This window comes from Camelus bactrianus, chromosome 5 (assembly GCF_048773025.1).
Source record: "Camelus bactrianus isolate YW-2024 breed Bactrian camel chromosome 5, ASM4877302v1, whole genome shotgun sequence".
NCBI classification, from domain to species: Eukaryota; Metazoa; Chordata; class Mammalia; order Artiodactyla; family Camelidae; genus Camelus; species Camelus bactrianus.
In genome coordinates this window covers 64,441,776-64,468,381 of record NC_133543.1, presented here as the reverse complement: position 1 = coordinate 64,468,381, position 26,606 = coordinate 64,441,776, and the positions used below count along the sequence as shown (strand labels likewise).

At 34.8% G+C, this 26,606-nt stretch overlaps 1 protein-coding gene across 1 annotated transcript; it reads right to left on the bottom strand.

The window, feature by feature from the left end:
* Nucleotides 1-1,167: 1,167 nt before the first annotated feature.
* ZC3H15 (zinc finger CCCH-type containing 15) lies at nt 1,168-26,606 on the bottom strand. Its single transcript, XM_010960012.3, has 10 exons — nt 26,386-26,606; nt 17,860-17,961; nt 13,492-13,603; nt 12,689-12,841; nt 12,160-12,251; nt 10,789-10,971; nt 9,292-9,438; nt 9,025-9,126; nt 7,921-8,044; nt 1,168-6,103 (listed from the first exon to the last, which is right to left on the bottom strand). Exons 1-10 carry the CDS (start codon nt 26,458-26,460, stop codon nt 5,913-5,915), a joined length of 1,281 nt encoding a protein of 426 aa, XP_010958314.1. The 5' UTR covers nt 26,461-26,606; the 3' UTR covers nt 1,168-5,912.

The window sequence follows — 26,606 nt, the reverse complement described above, 5'->3', positions numbered from 1 at the left end:
GTGAAAAGTAAATTTGTGTTCTTGCCCAGATGAAACCTCTTCATTTTGTACAAATGAATTATCAAGAGAACTGATCCTAAACCATTTCACTTGTCCTTGCATTCCTGTAGTTTTAAAAAGCATTTTTGTACAGTAGCATTCTATATATATGGATATAGAGGTCTATTAGCACGTTATGGGACTACTGTCCCTGTGAATGCCTTTCAAGCCTCCTAACATTGTCTTCTCACAGACAACTCACCTGTTGATACTTCTGTCACTTGTAATAATTCTCCTTTTTTAAAATAAGGGGTATCAACTTTCATCCTTCATACAGTTTTGATTTTTACAGATGTCAACAATCAGAAACCACCTGTATAATAAACCTACAAATTAAGTAATCTTTTCAGTTATTTCCAATGTTGAATGATAAATAATTTAAAGGAATTCTTTGCTATCAAAAATCTTCCTGGGAAGAACAGGAATGGGGTGGGTGTCAAGGGATGGACAGGGTCTCCTGTATATAAGCCATTCCATACGTCTAATGGTTCTTGTCATACAGCCAAGAATTTACCCTTCCCACTGGATGACTATTCTGGAGAAAAAAATTAAAAAGACCAATCATAATTTCTGCAGTCAAATGCTCTACCCCTGAGCTACCCCCCTTGCTTAAATAATTTTTAAATGGCAATGATTAGCTCAAGCTAGATATATTTCTTTTTAGCCCTACTTTTTAACTGAAGATAAACAGGCTGAAGCTACTAGTGATTAATCCCTCCCTGCCCCGCCTCCTCCCTTTAAAGGGGTGAAAGATACGTCTGGAGTATAAAGGAAGTTCATCATTTACTTCTCCTTTTATGGTGGGTAATCAGTGCAAGAGGTGTAGGAATAGCATATTAGAAGAAAATGGTCCACGGAGTTAACCACCAATGTGGTTAATCAGCTTGTATACAACTGAATGAGTGATAGCTGGTTTAGCTATGCATACCTCTGCAAATTAACGGGCTTCTCAATCACATGTTAATTTGAAAAGTTATCAAAAGGATTTAGTTATTAAAGTCTTCCATTATCGATTCAATACTTAGTAAAAATTCAAGGATGATTATTTTTACTAATGCAGTGGATTCCACTTCTTCTATGTTGCACTTTTCTAATTTTAAGTGAATTATATACAATAATGCACAATCATCAGGTGATCCATACAATTAGTATATTATTATACACTGTATTTCTAACTTGAGAAGTTTCAGTTACTAAGATATTTTCAATTATACATTCTTTGATACATTTTCATAATTGCTGTAAAGTTATAAACAAGATTACTCAAAATAACTATCAATTAAATATGGTAACATCATCACAAAATTCTTAAAATATGTACAGTAGTAAAAGTAGTTTCTGATGACCTCTGTCACTGAAATACACAAAAACGGTAAACTTAAGTTCCCTAAGACTTAGATAAAAATACAGTTCAGAGGATTCATAGATAGAAACACAGCAGCACATGTAGATTGAAATTGATATATGCTCCTTTGAAAACACTGGTATACTCTCTTCTCAAGATTAACTGCCAAAGAAGTGATAAGGTATTCACTGTATTTTGAATTACTGCATAAGGCTAACTAGACAGAGCTAAAGAAACTAAATCCTAGTGCTTAAGTCTCTAAGGACCAGTTAATTTTAGATACATGTTTCAAAAACAGGTCAGCTGTCACAGAAATGTTATGTCTGAGGACCAACTATAAAATAACCACCTTTGCCTGAACAATGTCAATCACAGTATTTTCACAAAGAATATTTTTATTTAAAATATCAAAATATTCAATGAAATTTAAATACAAAATGACTGAAAAGGGCATTCCTTACCGGTAAGGCACTTGCTATTTCATAGTTTTGTATTTCATAGCCTTACACAGCTGTGACTTTCCCCTTGCAAAGTGTATACTCAAATCAGGCAGAGACCAAGTCTTAAGCTAAGTTGTATAGTTCATGCTATCTATAGTGCCTTATGGAAGTGTCTTATTTGTGAAAAGGCACAAAAATATCTGTTAATTGAAAGAATAAAAGCTAGTCACTGTCTCCCTTCTTTGCACATTAACAAAAAGCAATGAACAATGAAAGGGTAAACATACAACATTAAAATGGAGAGAGGGAGTATTTAGAAATGCATTTTGTATTAATGTCATTCAGGTTTATTTCTGAAGATGTCAGGAAATTTTGTGGATGTTGCTAAATTCTACTTTAGAGTTCAAATGTTATGGTCTTCTACTAATTTCTACCTCTGTAGTTTTTATTAATTAAGAAATAAGGTATTATCTTTACTCAGAAAACACTATTTTACCAATTACCAATTATTACCAATGGGATATGTACCTGAAAAAAGATAAAAACCCAAAACACAAGATTTTGGTTGTCTCCCTCTCATCTGGTATTCCTTGAGAAACATTCATTGCAATATGTATATGAGTTCATACAGTGTGAAGCACCTGGAAGCGTTAATGTAATAGTATATGTATCAGAATCAGAGACCTGAAAGGTAATAAGTGAGAAGTAGTCTGTGATCCTGAAAGTTCTTTATACAAAGTTCACTAATAATATGAATAGAACAAGAATACTATTATTTACCTGTATCAACTTCTGCCACAAGCTCCCTCTGTCCACTTTGTGTGTTAAAACCTGAGGATGGATGCAATACTTTCTTAATGATCTGCTACACCTAAATGTCTGATCTGACAACTTCACTCTTATATTCTAAATCACTTAATGGTCAGAACTGACTAATTCAAGTATTAAAAATACATGATACAACAATTACACAATTTCATAGCAGTCCATCCATGGTAGGCTTACAGTATTATGTAAATCATTTGTGCAAAAATAAATCAAAATTTATAATTTAACTATCTTGCATTAGAAAGATTTTGGCAAACATGGGATCATTATAGGCTCTAATCATTATTGAGTATAGGATAAAAAGAGTATAGGCTAATGTAATCTCCTAGATATTAAGGAGAAAATAAAAAGTTCTTACATTTGGGAAAATGATCTCATACAAACTATAAGGAAATAAGTGCAAAGCCATAGTTTCCCTCCTGTGGAAGGCTTACATTATAAGTTTCTAAATTTCTAAACCACAAACCTTTAAAATTGAGGCTAAGTTACATAATCAAAATTAGATTAGAGATCTATTATGTTAACAATGGGAATTATACAGAATAGCAGTTAATAAGAAAAAACTATTTTAAATTAGTTATGTGTAAATGGGTTTGAAAAACAAGAGCCAATTTCAGATTGATTGCACTAAGATAGGGTAACTGCACTGTAAACAACATAAGTACACCTTGGAGATACTGCAGGTTCAGTTCCAGATCAGACCACCATGATAAAGTTCACATTGCAATAAAGTGAGTCAAATTTTTTGGTTTCCCAATACACATAAAAGTTATGTTTATACTATACTGTAGTCTATTAAGTGTGAAATAGTATTACATCTAAAAAAATTAAACATTAAAAAAACTAGCAATAATTTAAAAATAAGGCTGTTGGGAAAATGGCACCTAACATACTTGCTCATTGCAAGGATGTCAGCCAGAGACCTTCAATTTGTTAAACATGCAGTATCAGCACTTTATTGCACTTTGTTAAGAAAGTCTATGGGTGCCATTTTTCCAAAAGCATTTGCTCATTTTGTGTCTCTGTGTGACATTTTGGTAATTCTTGCAATATTTCAAACTCATTATTATAGAATACTATAATGTTTTAATGATCTGAGATCAGTGATCTTTGGTATTAATACAATGACTTCCTGAAAGCTGAGGTGATAGCATCTTTAAGCAATATTTTAAAATTAAGGTATGTACATTGTTTTTTAGACATAATGCTATTGCACAGTTAACAGACATCAGTATAGTGCAAATAAAACTTTTAAATGCACCAGGAAACCAAAAAATTTGTGTGACTCACTTTATTGTGATATTTCACTGTATTGCAGTGGTTTCAAACTGATCCCTCAACATCTCCAAGGTATACCTGTATATGTTACTTTAGAAGCAAATTTAATCTTGCATTTTCTCAGATTAAAATGGTTTTTTTTTGCATTCTCTGAAGACTCTCAAGGGCAAGATAGAGGAAGGCTGTTCTAGATTTAAAGGATTGTGGGTATCAAATATTATTTCCACAATGTTGCATTTTCCCTTTAACTCAACTAATTAAAGAAAACTTAATTTAAATTGAAAATGTTTCATTATTAAACACTGTAATAAGTAACATTTAAACATTTTTAATAAAAAGAACAGAACAAATCTTTCATAGAAAGTATACTTCCACCAGAGATGGGAAACTTGGCTCACGATATTCTACATTCTTAAAATGTCAATTACAGTACTACTACTGAACAGCCAGGAACTCAATTTCTTCTTCTTTTTCTTTTTTTTTTAAGTGGAGGTACTGGGGATTGAATCCAGGACCTCACACATGCTAAGCACATGCTCTACCACTGAGCTGTATCTCCGCCCCTCCCAGGAACTCAACTTAACAACTCTGAGGTTATCATTTGACAAGATTTACAATCATGCTTTCCTAGGTTTTACAGTTCAGAAGCACTTTAACTTCTCTATGCAAAGAAATTAAGGTTCAGGTTCAGTAAATCATACAATTTATCTGAGGCAGAAATTAGATTAGGGCCCAGGTCACCAGACATTTTAATGCTATTTATCTTAGTTGCCTTAAAATCCATTTATATTTGCAGATAACAAAAACAGCACTATATTAATATTAATTAAATTAATATTTGAAAATATACATACATAAAAATGATAAAAAGGTATAACTAGTAATAAATATGCCATTGGCAAATTATGTCCGTTTAAAATGTATTACCCTAATTTTTCAGGGGATCTCAATGTCAAAGACCCCAGCCAAGTTTTCTGATAGATTTGTTTACACTCAAGCAGAGTAATCGAACTTTAGCATGTACTATTATATAACACAATGGATCTCCACAACCAAATACTTCAGTATTTGGTTCAACTGTAGGTGATAACTTAATTAAGTTGATGATCTATCAATTTAAGAATTATCCTTTCACATAACATGACCTATGGTCTCTTTTTGATGCTAAGTGTTGGTGTCACTAAACTCACAGCAGCATCCTACATAGTCCTGTAATCAGTATTAAGAGACTCCTTTAAAAAAAATAAAAGAGAGACCCTTTAAGTCTCTGTGCCTTCTCTGATAGTTAAAAAAACTCTCAAGCCAGAAATGCTATAAAAAACTTTCATAAAAAAACTTTAATTAAAAAAAAGGGCAGTACTTGGATTTTAATGTTATCACGGTCTTTATTTACAACTTTATTGGCAAAAAAGAAAAGGGAAAAGTTTAAAACAGTTTAACACAGGGCACTGCAGCTGATCTTGTCAGATAAATGAAGTTTCATTTTAAATGTTCACCTAATTGTCCAAAGATAAACAACACTGAATCTGCATATGCAGTTTCCTTTATGAAGCACAGGCTCATATCTTAGGCAGTCTTTTAAACATATAAATACAAAGGAAATAAAATCACTCATTAAAAACTGCATTAAATGAAGGGTAATTTAAATTTATGTTGTTCCTGTAATAACACATGCCCAATGAAAATCAAAAGCTGGAAAAGCAGTTACAATTCCTATTTGAGTGGACAGTTACAACAATCATTTTCTGCAATGACCATTATATTTTTAATTTATCATGAACTACTCTGAACTTACTATGAGATGTAGCCAAAGTCAGAAGACAAGATGGAAGGAGAATATTCCTTTTTTGGAGGAGAGTAAGTCCTCCAGAATCAGCATGGGAAACAAACATCCTGTTGAAGAATTCTAGGTGGAAAAAAATTAATGTAGTCAATTTCAACTCATGCTGAGCCAGCTTAATTTTTCATTGACTTGTTTGGTGTCATTCTTCTAAATCAAGTGTGTTTAATTCTTCTTCTAGTTCATCCAAATCTTCCCCAGTAAAAAGATTTTCATCAACAGGAACAGCATCGATGGCTCCATTTTCCTGTCCCTCCCCTTCGTTGTCCTCTTCCAAATCACTTCTTTCACCATTTTCAGCCCTACCTCCGGAAGCTTCACTTAATTTGTTTTCTAAAAATAAAAATTGAAATCAATAAAGTCTAGAAAAAGAAAACACTAGTCCATTAGCAACTGACAGTCACATTCTGATTCTACATTTTTTCCCATGAAAGCCTTCCCTAAGATTACTCCAACAAGAACTGATTTTTCTTTTTTCTAAGTTTACATATTATAAAATATGGCTTTCACTGTAGACTTGTGACTGCTTCATGGTTCATACATTTGAGGGCAAGATTTTTTTTGAGGGCAAGATTTATCTTATACAACTTTATGTTCTCTACATGATCTAGCAATTCAATTTTTGAACAGTCAACATTCCACATAACATTTTGTTTGAATAAATGATTATGGAATCAAAAAATGTTGATGATATAAGCAGTTACTTAGCTTCTGGTTTTACAAATAATAGTTAAACCACACTATTTGTAATGCTGTTAATGAGTGTGAATGCAGAAGTATTTCATCTTGTCATCAAATTGTGGGAAAAAAAAAAAAAAGAAAAAGAAAAAATCCCAGGGCTATGCAGCCACTTTTCCTTTCACGTTATATGACTGAGAAAACAAGTATGTTGCCTTTCCTTGTTCAATGACACCAATATTGAACAAAGACAATTTTTAACAGCCTAATTTAAAGTTTAGTTATTTCAAACATCTCTGATGACAAATTCTTGGGGATTACAAGCTCTAAGATACTTGGGAGTTGTGCCTACTGTCACCAAAGCCCTACTTTCAAAAGAAGCAAACCAGCCTGCAGATTGGCATTAAGACAATAGTCTAACAACATTTTCAGATTTCAGGAGGGCAGGCCAGTTTTTCATGTTATAACATGGATTCCTTTATTGTAAAAATAAGGTTAAGCTTTTTTCTCTCCACTTTTGTCTTGATTAGTATTCTACCTTTTCCTTTCATACCAACTGTACCAAACTTTTACTGTCCTCTTCAAACTCCTCACTCAATGCACAATTAGATACAAACTGTATTAGCAAACCTTATTTCCAAATACACCTAGCCAGTCTCCCCTCCATTCTCATTCTTAACTGAGCTCACACTTCCAGGTCTTGCTTCTATACCTAATATGCTTTCATATTCAAATTTTCCTTCTATCCCAGATCCTTTTTCTCTGGCTAACAGATGTATTTAGGTTTCCCATATCCTAGGAAGTCCTTCTCATGATCATGGCTCCCTCTCAGTTCTTAACAGCGAGTAGTCTATACTCATTTTTTTTTCTCCTCATTCCTCATTATCACTGCAGTCCCGAGGAAAACTGTAGCCTAGTCCTACAACTCCTTCCATAATCACAATGAAAGAATTATTTCAATTCTCATCTTACTTGATTTTTCTGAATTTTTCTGTCCTTCTCAGTGTTTTTCCCATGCCTTTTTTCTTTTGACTATTCTAAAACACTGATTTTTGCAGTCTGTTCTAGAATGTTCTTATTCTATGTACGGTGCCTAGGTGAGTTCATTTACTCTCAGCTACCAAGGCAGATGACTTTCAAATCTTTTCCTGCTGGGAATGTCTACACAGTATCCTACACGATGCCACTTTTGACAACCAAAACATCTCATACTCATGAAATCCTTAACTGAGCTCGTTAGCTACATCTGCAAACTTACTTTTGTCCCTTAAGTTTCAGTTAATGACTTAATTAATATCGAACCAGCCACCCATTTCCACAGCCTCCACTATTCACTACTTTTGTATACGGCCAAACCACACACTTACATTATCACTCTGGTATTTGCAGGGGTCTAAGTTTGCCAACCTAATCTAACCTCCCTTTAGACAGCTTCTTAGTTCTTAGAATTACACAAAAGTTAGCATACTTACCATCTTTCTCTGAAGTGTATGTGCTGAATCTTTCAAGACTGGCTACAGTAATACCTGTCTCATCTACATCTCTTGGGATATACAGGCTTAAATCTATGTCATTTACGCTCACTGAATCATCAACCTTTAAAAACACATAGAAAAGAAAGCTGTTACTAATAAGAATAGCTCTTATAAATTACCTGCTTTTTACCTCTGACATTTATCTTAATGAAATAAAATTATTACTAATGCCAAGTGAAAGCAATGACTATTGCCAAAATTCACTTCTTTTTCTAAACTTCTGAAAAAAGAACAGTAATGCCTATTTGAAGTTTCTTCCTCTGACATCACACTTACATACAGAGTATATTTTAATCTTTCAATTCAAAGACAGAAGTCAGAATTTTATGGTAACCATATAAGAAATGAAAAGCTATTTGCTAATACTAACGCTGTCTACAACCAAAAAATTGTTGTCTCTTGCTCTGTACTTTTTAGTGTCTCTGTCTCATGATTTTTTCAGTATAAAATATTAAACAAAAAACTTTCCTTTTAGAGGGAGAATATAACATACTATACAGCTAATATACATAAGCTTAACTATATATTAGGCACTGCCCTAAGTTCTATAAAGAACTATAAATAAATATAAACTTTTTTTTTAATATCCATGTGTTTTCTTTATTTTGTGTCTTATTTTTCCCATATAAAACAAAGGGTTATAGAAGTGATTGCTGAAGTACACTAAAAGCCATTTATACACACATATATAGCATCTAAGGAAATGATAATTATAAAAGTTTGGTACAAAAATATAGAAAAACATCTTTTCAACTCTTATTTTTTGTTGTTTAAATAGATTTTTTGAAAAGCACTAGGGAATGATTGTTTTTGTTTAATATAAACTTATTAACTCATTTAATTCTCACAAATGTCCTGCGACGTAGGGATTATCGGGATTATCTTTACGTCCCTATCACGAGTGACAGGTGGAGGCCTAGAGTTTAGGTAATTTCCAGGTTAGAGTCAGGATCTGAACCAAGGCCCCCAAAGCTGGGACTCTTAATTATGTTGCTCTATTGTCACTCTCAATCAACATGAGGAAATGAGGTTTCCTCTTACCTCATCACCACCTGTCCCCTGGGTGTAACGGGTATCATCTGCTTCTTCATCATCATCATCAACCAGTTCAGGACGAAATTCAAACACCTCACGACCACTGATCTATTCAGATACACACATATATCAACTCAGGACAAAACTCAAACATTTCTTGGTCATTGATATACATATGATTAAATAAGGATAAAACTTTGCATGATATAGAAACTACAAGATGAAAGAAAGAACAGAGAATCTTATTTTCTGTTGGGTGAGTATGGAACATACCACTAATGCTTTCCCTGCTTTGAAGTCTGCTTTCCTTCTTTCTATATCTTGTTCAAGTTTATCAATCTTTTCTTGTCTTTTTCTTTTCTTCCATGCGAGAAAAGATTCTAGAGTGATTTTGGTAACATTTGGACCTAGGGCAGAACGCTGCAAAGATAAAAAAGTTAATTTTTTTGCTCCAAAGTCATCGATGATAATATCTAATAGTTTTCTTTTAGTTCAATTAAGTCCTCCCCTATGACTGTTATGAAGACATTAAATTTAGAATAAACTGATTTATTTTCATTTTACATGGCAAGGAGCAAAATAAGTGTCCAGAGATACAAACATTTCTAAATATTGTAAAATATATTATTCTCAGCTAGATTTCTTTTCAAAATTGAAGGTAAGACTTGTCATGAGAAATAGTTTTAACATAAGTCAATTGCTGAAAATAATGAATACAAAAAGCACCATGACAATAGCCAAGTTTCATTTGTGTTTCTCAAGAAGATGAGAAAAAAACTAGACAAAAATTACCACCTGCTTCTGACGGCCAATAATCAAGTAATACATATATAGAAAAATAGTATTTGCTGAACATCATATGCTAACACACCCATCTCCACAAATAACCAAACAGAGGGCGATGGAAAATTTCCCAAAGAGTATTAGCTAGTATGTGGCAGAACTAGTATAAAAAATCAGTAATCCCAAATATATAAATCTATATTTTTCTATTACAGTATATTGCCTTCTATGTGAGACACCAAACATGTCTTCTTAAGACCAAAGATACATAATCTCAACATTAGACATTTATACAATGTATTTAGATTACCCAAGACAAGGCAAAATGGATATAGTTTGAAGTATACAACCCCGAATCTAGTTATTTCCAATAATCACAACATTTTTCATGTCACTGCCAGGAGCTATATCTGCTAACTTAGTAACTATAACTGCTAGTTCAAGAACAAAACTCTTGCTGAGTCAGAGATGAGCAGCTGAAGATTTTCTTCAATGCAACTCATTACCTTCTGTCAGCAGAGTCAGTGTTTTAAGTCCAGGAATGATGACAAAACATACTGAAAAAATGTGGAGTTGTCTCCTTCCATACATGTTAATAACTAGTAAATAATTAGTAATATGGTGGAAAAACAAAGACATCAAGGAAAACATCTAAAACTTCAAGTTCCACCACTCTGAATACTGACCAATGAATTGACATACCAGTTTATCAATCTTCTGGAAACAATTTATTTGATAAGCCACTGGCTAGTACTTAAAGAATTATTTCATAATCCTAAAATTAATATCATGATTGGCTAATGATTATTACTAGGTTTACATTTTAGACATATAAGAATCAAATAAAAAGTAAGGCAATTTTGAGAAAAGATCGTATTATTTTTTCCCTGTCATAACAACATGTTATTGCCCCCAAGTGGTAAATATTAGAATTTCACAATATACTGTTTAATAAGTGTTTTATTGTAGGAAAAAGATACTAGTTACCTCTCGTTCAATTAGATCTTCTAATGAAATTTCATCTTCTTTCTCTTCTTTCTTTTTATCTTTTTTCAATACAAATCCAGGAGGAAGCGCATGACGATACATGCAAATATCACCCCCTCCAGGGCACACCCAAAACCAGCCGTATTTGTTGTTCTCAATAGCTTCAAGGAAATGCTTGCACACCTACAGAGACAGTATCATTCACAAGCAGTGGCTCAGTGTGGTCTATTTCCAAGGTAAATGCTTAGGTATTTGGAACACATATATTCTTAGTCACTTCTTTAGGCTAACCACTTACACACAGAGCACCTTTTGTGCAGTAATGTACACAAAATCTTAAAATACTTAACACAATGGTAAATTCCCTTCAGAGTGGATCTGTATAAAATGTCTATATTCGACATTGTTCTAAACTAAATTCTACAAAAAGGATTTGCTGCCATTTAGCCTTTGTAAATGTACTCTGAAAGTCTGGTATTTAAATATGAAAAAATATAAATGGTTACAAAAAATAAAACCAGTAACTTTGTTTTGTTTGATCTTTCCTAAAAACGAATCATATGCAGTAAAGATTCAAACAGTATTTGAATTGCATGAAATTTAGGCAAAATCTAAGAAGGGAGTAAGGTACAAAAGAAACACAAAGGATAATGAACCTCCAAAATATGAATGGGTGCAAGATGCAACTGTACTGAATGAAGCCTTAAGTAATACACTTTACAAATAAGAAGGAAAAATTAACTAATAAGCAATATTCTTTCCCTGAAAAAATACAACAGAGGTGTACGTAAAACTAGTGTTTAGAATTTTTTTAATACAGCAAGGTTTTTCACTGTAACTGTACTAGAGATAAGTATGTGGACATGAATGCAGGATCTGAGAAATAATAAGGCACCAATTTTTAAAAGTTCATTTCCTGGAACACCAGAACTATTATCTACCAAATGTTCATTTTGCAATTCATATGTAACAATATTTTCACCTTTGTGATTGAATGTATCCCTATCATTAAAACAGAGTAAGTTATGAATTAAGCAGGTTAAACAGTTCTCTCCATCCAGTTTGCACAAAAAAATTAAGAATTCTTATCTGAAAATGTGATTATGTTCATCCATTTTTAAGAAAGTAAAACCACCTCAGAAAATGGCATTTGAAGGACTTCAGTCACATGGTTTTCAAGAGACTTTTGAACAAGAATTTTGTATAACTTTCACTTGTAAAATCCAAAAACAAAGCTTGATGCACCTTATCTTTATGAAAAGACCCAATAACTTAAAGAATAACCCAGTAGACAATAGCAGCAAATACCTTGCCACATAATTCTCCCTATTGATAAATACCACAGCTACTCAATTCAAGAAAAGGACATACTATTTGAGTTTTTGGTTTTTTCTTTTCCGCCTCACCGTGCTTCTTGTTCACTACTTCTTCCAGTTTTTTCTCATCCCAATTATCCATTGTATCTAAATAAAAAGAAATATAAAGACTAAATACTGTAATTTTATCTACTGTTCCCAAAACACACTGCATATGTCCTTACACAGGAGAGCAGTATTAAAAGACTCATAACCTAACACATTTCCTTTAAAACACCAAAGTTAGGCATCAACAGTGTTGTGAGATTATTCACCAAAATCTAAGTAGATTAGGCAAATAAGAAGGTAGTACTGGAAGACAGGGTAAGAGACAAATTCAAAATAAGCCACTGTTTTTTTAACATCGTCATTTACTTAGTTCAAGGGCATAATATGGTTAATTCAGATTTTATGAAAAGCAACAATTATTCTTTAGGACAAACACATTCCTACTAATACTATAAGTCTTCAAGCTACTAAATTTCTTAGTAACAACAAAAAGTAATATACATTTACTTTTAAGAAAATGTCTTATTTAAAAATACCTTTTTCAAGTTCTTCATCTCTTGCATCAATGTAAACACTTCGCTTTTCACACTTTCTCTCCAGAGTCAAGTCATGAGAGAACTTACACTTATCTCCTTTAGTACACTGTCCTTGCTTGAAGAATGCACATACAACAGATTTGGGATCTGCACCTATGTCAAATGGCATATGGTATTTGCATTATAATCTGCCAGATCATCGATATGGATTCTATCTGAGATACAATTACTTTCAGTTAACTAGTTATTTTTTACTCACTGCTGTGAGAGGAAAATACCACATACAGGTGAATAATAAGACATTTCTTTAAAGTTCTTTCTATAGCATTTTATATCTATTTTTGTTTCTTTCATTCTTACCAAAAAAGAGAGCAGGAGGTGGGAAACAAAGCAAGCACATAGGTTATTCTATAATCACTTATCTAGTTGGAGTCAATAAGGCAGGAGGCTAGAGAAATATAAATGGAGGTATACTGCTAAGAGTTTGGGATTTACAGTTTTTTACAACCATAGGTTTGCTTTGGCTACTACCAAAGACTGGATACTATAAATCAACTAGTAGATTGCCTAAATCCTTAATCTTGCCTTAAGTGTAAGGTTAATGGCTGGAATTACAGTTGTACAATGACACAGCTGTGCACGTATATAAAGGAACCATAAGAATGTCAATGATACAGATAATTTTGACAAAGGGAGCATCATTTTCAGAGCAGACACAATCAGCTTATAATCTGAAGAAACTAAGAGTTTTAAAACATGAGTTACATTTGATATAAATAACACTTCTGAAATTCAAAGTTTACCTTTACTTATTTTTTGAGCAGCAACTACAGGTTTGAACAGCTCATTTAGCTCTTGCAATTCTTTCTTCTTGTCATCTTTCTTCAATTTCTTTTCAGCTTCACTTTGTGCTACCTATAATATTCCCAGGTATAATATGTAAGTTTGATTTCATATAATAAAATTGTTTTCATTACACAGTAATATATATATATAATATCACTGACATAACAAAGACAATTGCATATTTTATGTATGCAGTTCTTACTTCTTAATATCAGTGTTAAAACGGCCTTCAGTATATATTAAATGGTGTGGTTAAACTATTAAATGAAATTGCTAAATCTTATAGCAATTGACTTTTATAAAAAAAATTTATAACTTGTACCATGCCAAGTTAAAAGCATATTCAAAAGCTTACAGCAATAAGCATTAAGCATATGCTACATGCCCAGCATTTTTAGCAAACAGTTCTCACCTGGGATTTTCTTCTTGTGACAACAACCCACTCCCCAGAAACAAGTAGGTGCATTATGAAGATCAGAGATACAAACATCCTAAAATGCACAGTCCCACACAATAAAGAATTGTACCAACCCAAATACCTATAAGTAATCTTGTGGAAAAATACTGGACTAGGTCAATGTGGGAGATTAAACAAAACAAACATGACATACGACATTGCTCCAGGCATACAATTTACATACCTAATATGATTAGAGGATTCATCCAAACATTTATATGTCAGGTCCTATGTTAGATGACAGGGAATACAAAGATGAAAAGACAAAGATGCTTATTTAAAGAAGCTCAGAATGTAGAGGGAAGACAGACATGTCAACAACTATAATACAATACATGGTGTCTGGGAACAAAGAATGCCTATATGCTGAAGAAAATTAGACAGATCTAATACTTTATGGATGAATTATTTTGATGGGCAAGAAATACAGAGAGCCAACCAATGCAAAGATAGGGACCAGAAAGTACAAAGTATGAAAAACATCGATGAGAAATTTGGACTGTATCAGTAGGTGACAGGGTAAGACTCAAGAGTTTAAAATAAGCTAGTGACACAATCAGATTATATTTTATAAAGATCACAATGGCAACTTTGTGAAAGGTGGACTAGAAGGAGCCCAAGAATGAAGGTAAGGAAAATTATGAGGCTAATGCAATTGCTGTAAGCAAGAAAGCACAAGAGCTTCAAACAGGCATTAGTAGCAGGGATGGAGAAAGGGGGAAAGAGAGCTCTTAAGGAGGTAGAAATGTTAGGACTAAATGACTGACCGGACATGAAGTTTAAGGGAGAGGGAGGAGTCTAGGATTATCATATATATCGTTAGTGCTGTTAAGTGAGACAGGGAATACAGGAGAAACAGGTTTCAGAGCAGGATATGGAGATGAGCTCAGTTTTAGACATACCGGATATGAGATGCTTTACAGGGCATCTAGGTGGAGCTACGTAGAAGGCAGCTGAACATAGATCTAGATTCCTGGAGAGAGGGTCTAACTCTGCGATAAAGATCTGAGAAATAGCTGCCTACAGATAACTAAACTTTAGGTGTGTGTGAGATTACACAAGGACAGCATAAAAAAGTATTAAGAGCAGAGGACAGTTCCCTGAAGAATACCAATATTAAGCCAACAGAACCCAAAAAGCCCATTAAAGGGACAAAGAAACATCAAAGAAACAGGTACAAGTCCAAGTCAAAAAAGTATTAAAGGAAGAAGAAATTTTAGGAAGGGAAGGGCCAAACACAACAGGGTTAAAGACATTCTAAATCCTGATTTTGACCATGTGAATGGAGGTATTTAAATAGAAAAATGGGAAAAAAATTTTTTAAAAGAAAAAATTATGTCATTTTATTTTAAAAATAAAGTACTCTTTGCTCATTAGCCACATTTCACACATTTGCGGGGCTCAAACCAAGAGTTCAATGGATGCTTGCAAACCATTTTTTAAAATACTGTAAGTTAGAAATCAAACTAATGTGAAATAAAATATGGTTTGTACTCCTACTTGACAAACATATCTTGTGACCTAGAAGGAAAAGTTCAAATTTAAAACGCTCAGGTTTCATGGAGTTCCACTCAAGCACGACAGTAAAGCAAGAATCAACCCCTGGCTCCTCCTCTTACCATCTTGAGTTTCATCCCACCATGTGTGTGCAGGGAAGTGGAAGGTGTAGAAGAGGACATGGTGTGGATCCAGGCTCTGTCCACAATCCTAGCACAAATCCTTCCTTTGACTACTTCAGGCATACTGGCAGTACAGTATACCCTAAGACGGACCTAGAGTAACTGACCTTTGTAGGCCCTGAGCTGTTGTGGGGAGAGCTATACCTGGAGGAGATGTAAAGTACAGTCATCTTCTGCAGCATGGGGCCTAGGGTGGGGCATCTCTTGCCCAGCTCTAATAGCAAGACTGTTGCTCATTTCCAGTGTTAAGTATGGTGGTTAGGTACCTCATGTTCACAGATAAAGGGCCTAGTACTCAAGAAATACCAAAAATATGTTACTGAATGTACACTCAAGCCTAACAACCACAACAAATCTTATGGCTCTCTCAGGTCTATGAAATCTGAAATTACCAGTCAATATACTTTCCACTGGAAGAAAAAGGAGGGGAATCAGGTTTGAAATGAATGCTTATATTATGCCAGAAGATTTACATTATCTTCTCATTTAACCATTATATGAACCTAGAAAGGTAACTGCTATTTCACTATACTACAGATTAAAGACCAGTGTCATTAAATAATTTAAGATCATGTAACAAGTAATAGGGGGATGCATAACCAAGTTGATTTGATTCCAAGGCTTGAGCATACATTTTTACTAGACCAGGCTACTAAGTCAGCAATGTGGAAGATCAGGTTTTTGGCTCTAGAGTCAAATTGTGTGTAAAAGAAAGAAAAGTGCTGGAGGAACCCAATTTGTAGACAGCATCAGCGACAAAGGTTAACCACCTCACAAATGTATATTCTGATATTCCCAGATGAAAAAAAAAGGTGCCCCTAAAAGTTAAGGAAAAAGAGATAGAGTGGTGAAAAAACTACTTTTTAAAATAAAGGTCCATGGCTATAAAATCTTAAACTCAAGAATGTGAAAGAGATAAAGAAAATTAAGAAACAAGAATAGAGATTTGAAGAAAATGGAGCGAAAATTTTTTGAATGAGTTGCCAATTGATAAATAATTTCAAAATTTACATGAAAAAAGAAATGCCTAAGAAAATTAAAAAAAAAAGAAAGAACAAAAGAAAAGGAGTAATACTGGGCAGTGGAGGGGAAGGACTTGCCTTAATAGCTAATATTACTATGCCACTGTTAATAAAAAATCAGTGTGATACTGGTTTAGGGAAAGATACAGAATATCTTTCTATATAAATAGAATAGAGAATCCATAATAGATCCTAACATATATGAGACTTATTAATATATGTAATAAGGGTATTTCAATTGAATGGGATAAACGATGCTGGTATAAGTGGCTATTCATCTGAGTATCATATAAAATAAATTTATATGATAAATTATAGACTGCAAATAAAATAATTAGGAAAAAAATCTAGGAAAAGCACACATAATCTAGCAGCAGAAGAGACGTTTTAACCATATAAAACAAATGCTAAACATATCTGACAATACAAAAACTAAAAACTGTTGTACATCAAAATGTAACAGAAACATCACAAATTACCTACAAGTAAACAAAAGGTGTCTCTCATAAACTGATAAGAAAAAGACAAATAACTAAAAAAGCAAAAGATCTGAATAGGCAAGTCAGAGAAATTCAAACCCAAATAGCCAACAAGCATATGAAAAGATATTCAAACTCACTTCCCAGTAAGGGAAACAAAGTAAAAATGAGGTATCACTTTATACTTAATCAGACTGGGAAACATTAAAGAACTGTAGTACCTATAATTCATGCACTGCAAATGAAAATGTGAAGCATTACAATCTCTACGGAAAGTGATCAGGCAAATTTATTAAAATTAGAAATCCATTTCCCTTTATTTAGAAATGTGTCACAGGTACTTTATGCTACAGAAATAAAAGCACAATTGCATGTTAAAGTACATGTAAAAGGATATTTCTTGTAGAATTGTCCTAATGTCAGAGAACAAAGTGATCACTTGTAAACAGTGAAATGGATGTAATACATCCACATCCTAGAATAGTATGCAGCCATTAGAATAAATTAGAGCTATATGAAAATGGTTTGGAGGAATATCTAGGAGATATTGCTGAGTAACAAAGGCAAAATGCAGGAAAGTTTATAGTGGATTCCATTTTGAAATTCAATTACAATGTCAAACATTTTTATCTGCAACAATGCTGTATTACATCCATATGCAGAAAATGCAGACATTTAAGTTATTTACCTGACGTGGATTTTGTTGACCAAATTTAACTTGATGAGTGACAGCCTTGATAAACTTCTGTTGCTTTGCTCCTTTTTTATTCTTTAGACCGAAAGTTTTGTCCTACATGAGGAAAAGTATTGAAATATCTTAGCAATTTACATTAGTTTCTTGTCTGCTTTCAGTCATATCTAAAAATCATTCTTTCATTTACCTATTGGTAAGAAAATTATTCTTTCCTTTATGCTATACACAGACATGTAAAAAGCTAGAACATCAAGGCAAGGCAACATATGACCTCAAAACACCACCCAGATTCAATACATACTTAAAACTGCTATCATCAAACTTGTTACTGTGTGATGCATTTTCTGAATTGTGCTTTAGTGTATCAGTACAACAGGATGTGCAAAGTTGTCTCACCAGGATAGTAAGTCCAGCAGTCAAGTGAATTTAGGAAAATACTTGCTTAACAGGGTTTTAAATTCTTAAACACAAGATATCTGAGAACCTTTACCAGAGAGATACAGTAGACAGCAATCCCAAATCTTATTTTACCTCAGAAAGCATTATTCTCAGAATATCCTGAGGGATTATTCTGTGTACTACGGAACACATTTGGGGGAATACTAAAGAAGATACATTAAGCTCTGGATTGATTTTTTTGGGTAATAGGGTTATCCTCTCAAAACAATTAAATTTAAAGAACTCAAACTACTAAAATGTATACATTATTAGCTGTTGCTAAAATGAAAATATTAAAATTGAAATACACCCAACTAAAAAGCAATTTTATTTAAATTTGAAATATTACTAAATTATAATTTGGGAAAGCTATTAATACAAAAGCAGCTTTCACTTATGTGCAAGGCACTAATGGTGGTCTCTTACTAAGTCCGCAGTACAAAAACATTTAGAAACCACTGAACTAGTGTGCGTTTGAGGGCAGCAGTGGGTTGAATAGTGTCCTCCCAAAATCCCCGTCTACCCAGACCTCAGAATGTGACTTTATTTGGAAAGAGGTCTTTGTAGCTGTAATAAATTAAGATGAAGTCACGCTGGATTACAGCGGGCCCTAAATCCAATGATTGGTATCATTGTAAGATGAAAGGACACACAGACATAGAGAGAAGGCAATGCGAAAAAAGCAGCAGAGATAGGACTGACACAGGTACCAGGCAAGGACTGCCAGAAGCCACCAGAAACCAGGAAGAGGCAAAGAAGGATTCTTCCCTAAAGCCTTGCGAGGGAACATGGTCCTGTCTGCATCTGATTTCAGATTTCTAGCCTCCAATCTGTGAGAGAATAAATTTCTGTTGTTTCAAGTCACCCGGTTTATGGTAATTTGTTATGGCAGTCACAGGAGACACAAGAGGCCTGACTGAGCGGGCTACACTCTGTGGTGAATGGGTGGCAAGGCTGTCAGGAAACCACCAAATACTGGTATCTGAAGTCCCTTTTTCCTGTCTTTCCTCTCTGGAGAAGGATCCTCTAGCTAGAAGAGCAATAAGCCCGGCTAAAGGACTGGAGAAGACAGCAGGTGGGAAAAGGTGTCTCTTAGTTTGCTGCACAGACCCTTTAGTGGCCATTTTCAGGCTCACATTTTAACCACTCCTCTCACATCCTTTGTGCCTAGAGTTCCAGAAGCAGAAAAGCCTCTAGATTTATCCCCCACCCTGCCCCGTTTCTTGCAGGAGTAATCATCTGGCTGAATGGTGGTAGATATGAACTATCAGCTACTTCTACACTTTAACCCTCATTTTACAGCCTCTTGCCTTCTGCATTACCTAGTATCTCCCATTGTTGACCTTTTCCAGAATTTTGCAGAGCAAATCCACTTGCTTCTCAATGGCACATTCCTAGTTGGGCACTCAGGCCTGACTGCTCTTCTCTACTAAGTCAGTTAACCAACTAATCGATCTACTATCAATCTTCCTATGTTGAGGTTCAAAATTATAGATGTCTCCTAATTTCAAGATGGGGTTTCTTTTTCTCATTCTCTTGTTTATAAGTGAATTTCAAAAAGGAAGAGGCAAAAAGGTCTTAGCTTTTGAAAGTTACCTGAGATTCTCTAAGAGGTATGGAGTCTGAAATAAAGTGGCTATTTAAATCCTTTATTTTGGTATTATTTCTAAGGGAAAAGATAGGGTAATGGGAAGAAAGTATTACAGATAGAGAATACTTACTTATGTGGACAAGCTGGAGATGGAAAAGACTAATAAAACATATCTTTCAATGTTCTTAAGATTGCAAAATTCAAGATGTTTTAGTTCTAAAAGGTTATTTCTCATTGGGAAATATCTCTTTATTCATCACATCTATATCCATCTATATCCCAAAACTTCAGTTTCCCCTACTTAAATGCCTATGTTTTAATACTACCTCATATTAAAAAATCCTACATGAATTTTCTATAGCCTATGCATATAAAAAAAGGTACTAGAGGTAAACAGAAGTTGAAATTTTCTGCAGAGTTTTTTTTGTTTTTGTTTTTTAAATGAATAGCTTCCCTTGTTTTTACAGAGAAGAGTGTTTAACACTCAATCCAATTAGAAGAGAAGATGTCAAGGGTAAAGTGACAATATGGAAAGATGATCACATACAGCAACAAGGTGAGAAATGCCATCCTTTCCTTTTACCAAAAGTAAGCTCTTAATGGGGGGATGGAAAAGTCTAGATAAAAATATTATCAGGATCAAAGTGCAACACCATCCACATATGCCTCAAAAGAGCGTATCTGGGGTTCAACTCATGCCTTTTAAGTAACTACAGAGAGGAAGACAATCTATGAATAAACAAGGCCAAATAGCAAGGTAGATTCTAGACATATGAAGACTTAGGAAAGAAAAAAGTCCTCTAAGGAGACCTGGCCAGCTAGAAAAGAAAGTACTTGTAACAACAGCCTGTGGTAGAGGGTATGAGCTCCAGATCCCAGAAGAAAAACAGTTTTTCAGGTTTAATTACACTGCTTTAGCACATAATTAACCAGTCTAAAGAGATAATGAATGAGTTGTGTTTTGAAAGTCTCTAATTAGGTTAGAACTTGGAAATCATCATTCTTTCCAGAGATAAGGGATACTTATTTATCTAGCACTCACAAAACATAAACTCCTGAATATATACTTTATTGAATCCTCTTAACAATCCTATGATATTCTATTACCTCATTCTGTAAATGTGGATATTGAAACTTAAAACTGCTGAACAATTATTCTGAAGTAACATTGCTAGTAAGGGACAGGCTGTAGAGTGTAATGATTTAAGAGTATAGAATAAGCTCTAGAGTCAGACTACCCAAGTTCTAATCCTAAATAGAACTGGGTAAATTAGCTTTTTTGCCAGTATTATTTGCAAAGTGGGTCTCACTCTAACCTCTTAGGATTGTCATGAACGTTAAAAGATTCACTACAGGGGTGGAGCACAGTGGTTAACTGCAAGGACTCTGGAGCCAGGCTTCCTGGATTTGAATCCTGACTCTGCCACCTGTCAGCTTAGTAACCTTGGGCAAGTTATTTAACCTGTTTCTCTTTCCTCAATTGCAAAAAGGGCAATAACACTTAACTCAGAGACATAAATTTATCACTAGTAGTAGATGGCTTGTTTCTCTTCTTTCCTTGCCCCAAAACACTGAGAATTGTGTCTGGCCCAGTGATATTTGAACCAAGGTATATTTAACTGCAAGGAAAGTTGTTGTTCTTTCCACCATGAAAAATTACTTACCAGAGAAGCCTAATTAGGTTATAGAGTTGGTTGGTACAGAGAAAGTTTTTGAAATACTACACTGTGGACCTGGGATACACATAGTATCTCTTGAAAATAGGATAGTTTGCAATTCAGAATTCTTCTGAAAGGCTTCGTCCCTTTTTCTTGAGTTTAGCACAGATTCGTACCTAAAGATTAACCTGGATGGATTTAAGGGTCAGGTGACATGAGACAGGAAAAATGGAGGCTACACTCAACCTCACAGTACCTAAAGATTAACCTGGATGGATTTAAGGGTCAGGTGACATGAGACAGAAAAAATGGAGGCTACACTCAACCTCACATGATGGTTAAAATAAAACTAGGGAAATAGTGGTCCTCATTAGATTAATAAGGTCCCAAAAGTTACGTGATACAGAAGGAACAGTGTATAAACTGTTTCAGACTTGGGAAATTAAATACAAAGGAGTTTAGAAAACAGGCAGTATTTCTAAGAAAAGGATGGCTCCCTGAGGCTCCAAAAGCTTAACACTCAGTGAACTCTACAGACTTTACTTGAAACAGACATGTTCTCCCCCTTCCCACCCTTAAGTAATCCTGTTTCTTTTACAGATCAGCCTCCATTCCTTAAATAAGACATCTGAAAAAAGGAAGGCAGTGGGAGGGCAGGTCAGTACTAAATACTGCTCCAAGATAAATGGAGTCTTCCTTATTGGAAACTAGGGGTAAGCAAAGGCCAGCACTGTCTTACCTCTTCAGTTTCCCCCTCAGATGTACTCTAATGTATTTTTGTTGTCCATCCATGCAATGGATATTCTGCAACTGGTTAATTCAGCTTCAAGAAATCAGCAGTTGACCTTGGCTGAAGTTTTTCACTGGCAACAAGAATCATTTCTCTTTCTGTACCCTGTATACACCTGGATCCTATCCCTATAGGTCTCGATTACTACTTCCTTGCTGCTACCCGTCCTTAGTTCGACATCCTTTATTTGCTTACCCTAAACCCAGATTATTTCTCCCTTTCAATTACCAAACCTTCCATTTTCCAAAGCTGATTTCAGTTTATTAAATTTTAGCCAAAAGAAAGCAAATGGTATATGCCATATGAGACAACTGTATAAATGTTTAACTGAATTATAATCTTTTTTGATATACTCATTTCAGAAAATACTTACAAATACAAATGAATTCATTCAATTTTGGAGAGTTTAAACAGGGAAGAAAAAAATGCAGGCACTACAGGGGAATAATTTCAAGTGATAGGAAGCACTGTATAAATAGTGCAGGTTAGTCTGATTACTTCTCCTAACTAGTTCTTATTTATAACATTACTAAATTAACAACAGCTACCAGTTACTGAACAAAAACCATGTGTCAGATACATTACATATGTCGTCTTATTTAACCCACAGCTCTGTAACATAGGGATCAGCTCCATTTTGCTGGTGAGAAACTGTGGTCAGATAAGTCATGTAACTTGCCTAAAACAATAGTGTTTGAAATTTTAATGTGAAATACGGGTCAAATCCAGGTCTATCTGGCCCCAAGCTGGTGTTTCTTTCATTAAATTATTCTGTCTCTCATGCCTCTTTTTACTTTCTTTACTTAAGAGTTCTCAAATGCTATATGTTGCTGTTTTTCTACAGATAAGTGCCTATGATGGTGGCAGTGGAAGCAACAGAAATACGGAAGTGAGGATAGGCAGGTAGGGCAACCACTTATTTTAAAGTCTCTTCAAAAGTGCTGCTTAAAAGCTTTTGTTCTACTTAACTAACAATTTTTGATGAACTTAGAATTTCAGGTCATATTCCTATAAAACCTTCCAAAATTAACCAAACTCTGAAATAAGTATTAGCTTTTTACATGTCAAAATATAGATTACAAAAAACATTTTTTTCACAAAACTTACGGTTATAGAGATCAATAACTAGTATGAACATCCATTTAAGTATGTCACAAGATATTTTTTACTTCACTAAAAAGAGAACTACCATATGACCCAGCAATTCCACTCCTGGATACATATCTGAAAAAAAAAACCCCACTAATTCAAAAAGATACACACACCCCAATGTTCATATTTACAGTTGCCAAGATATAGAAACAACCTAAGGGTCTATCAACAGATAAATGGATAAAGAAGATATGGTGTATTATACAATGGAATACTTTTCAGCCATAAAAGAGAATGAAATTCTGGCATTTGCAGCAACATGGATGGACTTGGAGGGCATTATACTAAGCGAAATAAATCAGACAGAGAAAAACACACTGTATATCACTTATATGCGGAATCCAAAAAATACAAAAACCTAGTGAATATAACCAAAAAGAGGCAGACTCACAGATAATCGAGAACAAACTAGTGGTTACCAGTGGTGGGGCAGAGAGAGAACACAATATATGGTTGGGGGGGAGAGAGAAATACAAACTATTGGGTGTAAGACAGGCTCAAGGATGAACACAGAGAATACAGCCAATATTTTGAAATAACTGTAAGTAGAAGGTAACCTTTAAAAACTGTACTAAAAATTAAAAAGCATGCAGAATTTTAAAAATACATATTCTACTTCATTTTAACTGTTAAAGGCTTTGGTAATAAGAACCCTTTCTAGTATTCAGAATTGTACAAATCTATACAAAAATTGATAAAGTGCGGTTCTGGATGAAATCTGATTGAGGAGCTGGGAGCTAAGCCTGCTGTAACTCTCCTCAACCCCTTATAATAGTCATTGAGATATGCTAGGGCTTTAGGAAAGTTAAAAAAAAAAAGTCACCTATAGTATTCAATAAAATGGAATATACTGCTTCCTAACCAGCTTAGATAACACAGTATTCTCTATAAATCTGGTTTCACAAAAAATGATATAACTTAACCTACAACTTACAATATTGTCATGCCTCTCAGGTGGTAGCAAACATTCACGCAGCACACTACCATTAAAAAAAAAATTTACTACCTTTAAAAAAAATCGCTCATATGTTAAATGTGGGGAAAGAAAGGCTTATTTTCACTGTTCTCTTAGAATATTTTTGGTCAGTTAGAGAATATAGTTGTCTATTCTGCTTTCTTTTTTTTTTTTTTTTTTTGGCGAAGTCTTCATTAATGAAATTAAAGTCTCGATCTCTTCACCTTAAAAATAACCTTGTTACAAGATGAGTGGAGCCATAATATACCTATCATTTTTACTTGATGGGATACAATAAATAACGTTTATGTACAGTTCCTTAAAATAAAAATAAACATTTATTTAAAAATAAAAACTGTATACAGTTAAAACTCGGTAATGCAAAAATATACTTTAAATTGCCACATAACATTTAATTTCACGTCTATATAGAAGTTTTACTTTGTCTCATGGTCTAACATGTTAACTCAACCTTAGTAAAAGAAGCTGACAAGTAAAATGTCATCCCTAAAATACACTTGGTTTACACAGCACTTAATGCCATTAGATCACCATAGCCAGAGATCTACTTAAGTGCCAAGAGTCCAGATTGTTCAAAAAGGTGATAGCAGACACAGGTGTGAAGGTGACAATCATTCTGTTTTCAAATCTCTAGTTATGTCACTTCAAGATAGCTCTGAATCGCAAATTGGCAATAAGAATACAGGTTCTGCTTCAGAGCTGGAACTTGACCAAAGCTACTAGAATTATAAATAAGCATGTGAGTTAAACCCCATCAGCAAACTTTAAAAATTTTGTGAAATCTGACAAATGTAAGTTCTGATCAGGTTTATACAATGAAACCCTGAGGGCTTTCAATGATATTTTCCAAGACTGTAGATACTGAATATTAAAGACAATAATCATTTATAAATCAACATCTCATTTCGAAACACCAGCATGCATTTTGGTGGTGTTCTAATAAAAAGTTAACTATTCCACAAAAGACTGTCCATTAATTATTCAGATATTACCTTATGCAGGAAAATGGTCATGGCTTTCCCAATCTAAAGCACACGAGGACCTATTTAATCATGAGAAGGATTAATAGCAGGAATCGAGGGAAGAAATATCTTATTGGGGGATGTATGATACGTTTACGGAATCGCAAATACAGTTCACGTGGAAACTCATACAGTCGTCGGAGAACAAACATAAAACATTTGAGAATGTCAATAGCGTTCCCCTGCTTTTATTAAAGGGCTATAGCCTCAATGTACTAAATGAACACACACACACACACACAATCAAACAAATCCAGGCACGGTACTCAACACAGCTAGTGACATGAAACCTTAATCTCTTAAAACGTCATTCAATTTAATTCAGAATCTATGTGACATGTACAGGACGGGAGGCTGCGACATGAGAAAAACCTCCTCTTTTTATGTAACTTCAAACAGTTTAGAGATTGATCGAAAAAGCCACGAAAAAGAAGTAATTTGTTGGCTTGAAAGAACTACTACTCCTAGATGATGGGTAAAGAAAAAAGAAACACATAGGCTCGTAATGAATCGGCCTTCCAGAAAGAGTCTGGTCCGAGCCAGTTCAGCGTATTTTTTAAAACACAAGCGTAGAACGGTCTTCAGTTCTGACTAGCCAAGAACACAACCCCATGGTGGGCACTGGGTGGGGGGTCGTTTCGCACTGGAGTACGGGAAGGCGGCCGTGTGGGCGGAGAAGCAAGGGCTGGGTGCGGGGGCACCAGCAGCGTCACTAAAGCGGGGAGGGATAGCAAGCGTCATCGGGGGCTGGAGAAGGGGCAGTGGGGCACACAGAGCCAAAGGGAGGGGCACGTGGCCCGGGAAGCCGCGGAAAGGAGCCGGAGAGTTGAGGAACTGGGAGGCTGGTTTCCTGAGGGCTTGCGGCGTGAGTGGGGGAGGGGGTGGGTACTCACTTCGATAATCTTCTCCTTCTTTTTCTGCTCCGCCTTTTTGCTGCCCCCGGCCTGAGCCTGTTTCTTGGGGGGCATTGCGGAGATAGGTGGCACCGGCCGGACTTAAGCGCAGCTGGACACCGTCAGGGACTCTAGCCCCGCGGTAGGAGGAGGAGGAAGACGCGCGCCGCCGTCGCCGCCGCACCGCACGGAAAGCTAGTCGCTTACTCGCCGCCTAAACG

Coding starts and splice junctions, on each gene's coding strand:
- ZC3H15 (XM_010960012.3), bottom strand. CDS start 26,460: ATGCCCCCCAAGAAACAGGCTCAGGCCGGGGGCAGCAAAAAGGCGGAG. Junction 17,962..26,385: donor AGAAGGAGAAGATTATCGAA/GTGAGTACCCAC, acceptor TTCCTCATGTAG/GACAAAACTTTCGGTCTAAA. Junction 13,604..17,859: donor GTCAACAAAATCCACGTCAG/GTAAATAACTTA, acceptor GGAATATTATAG/GTAGCACAAAGTGAAGCTGA.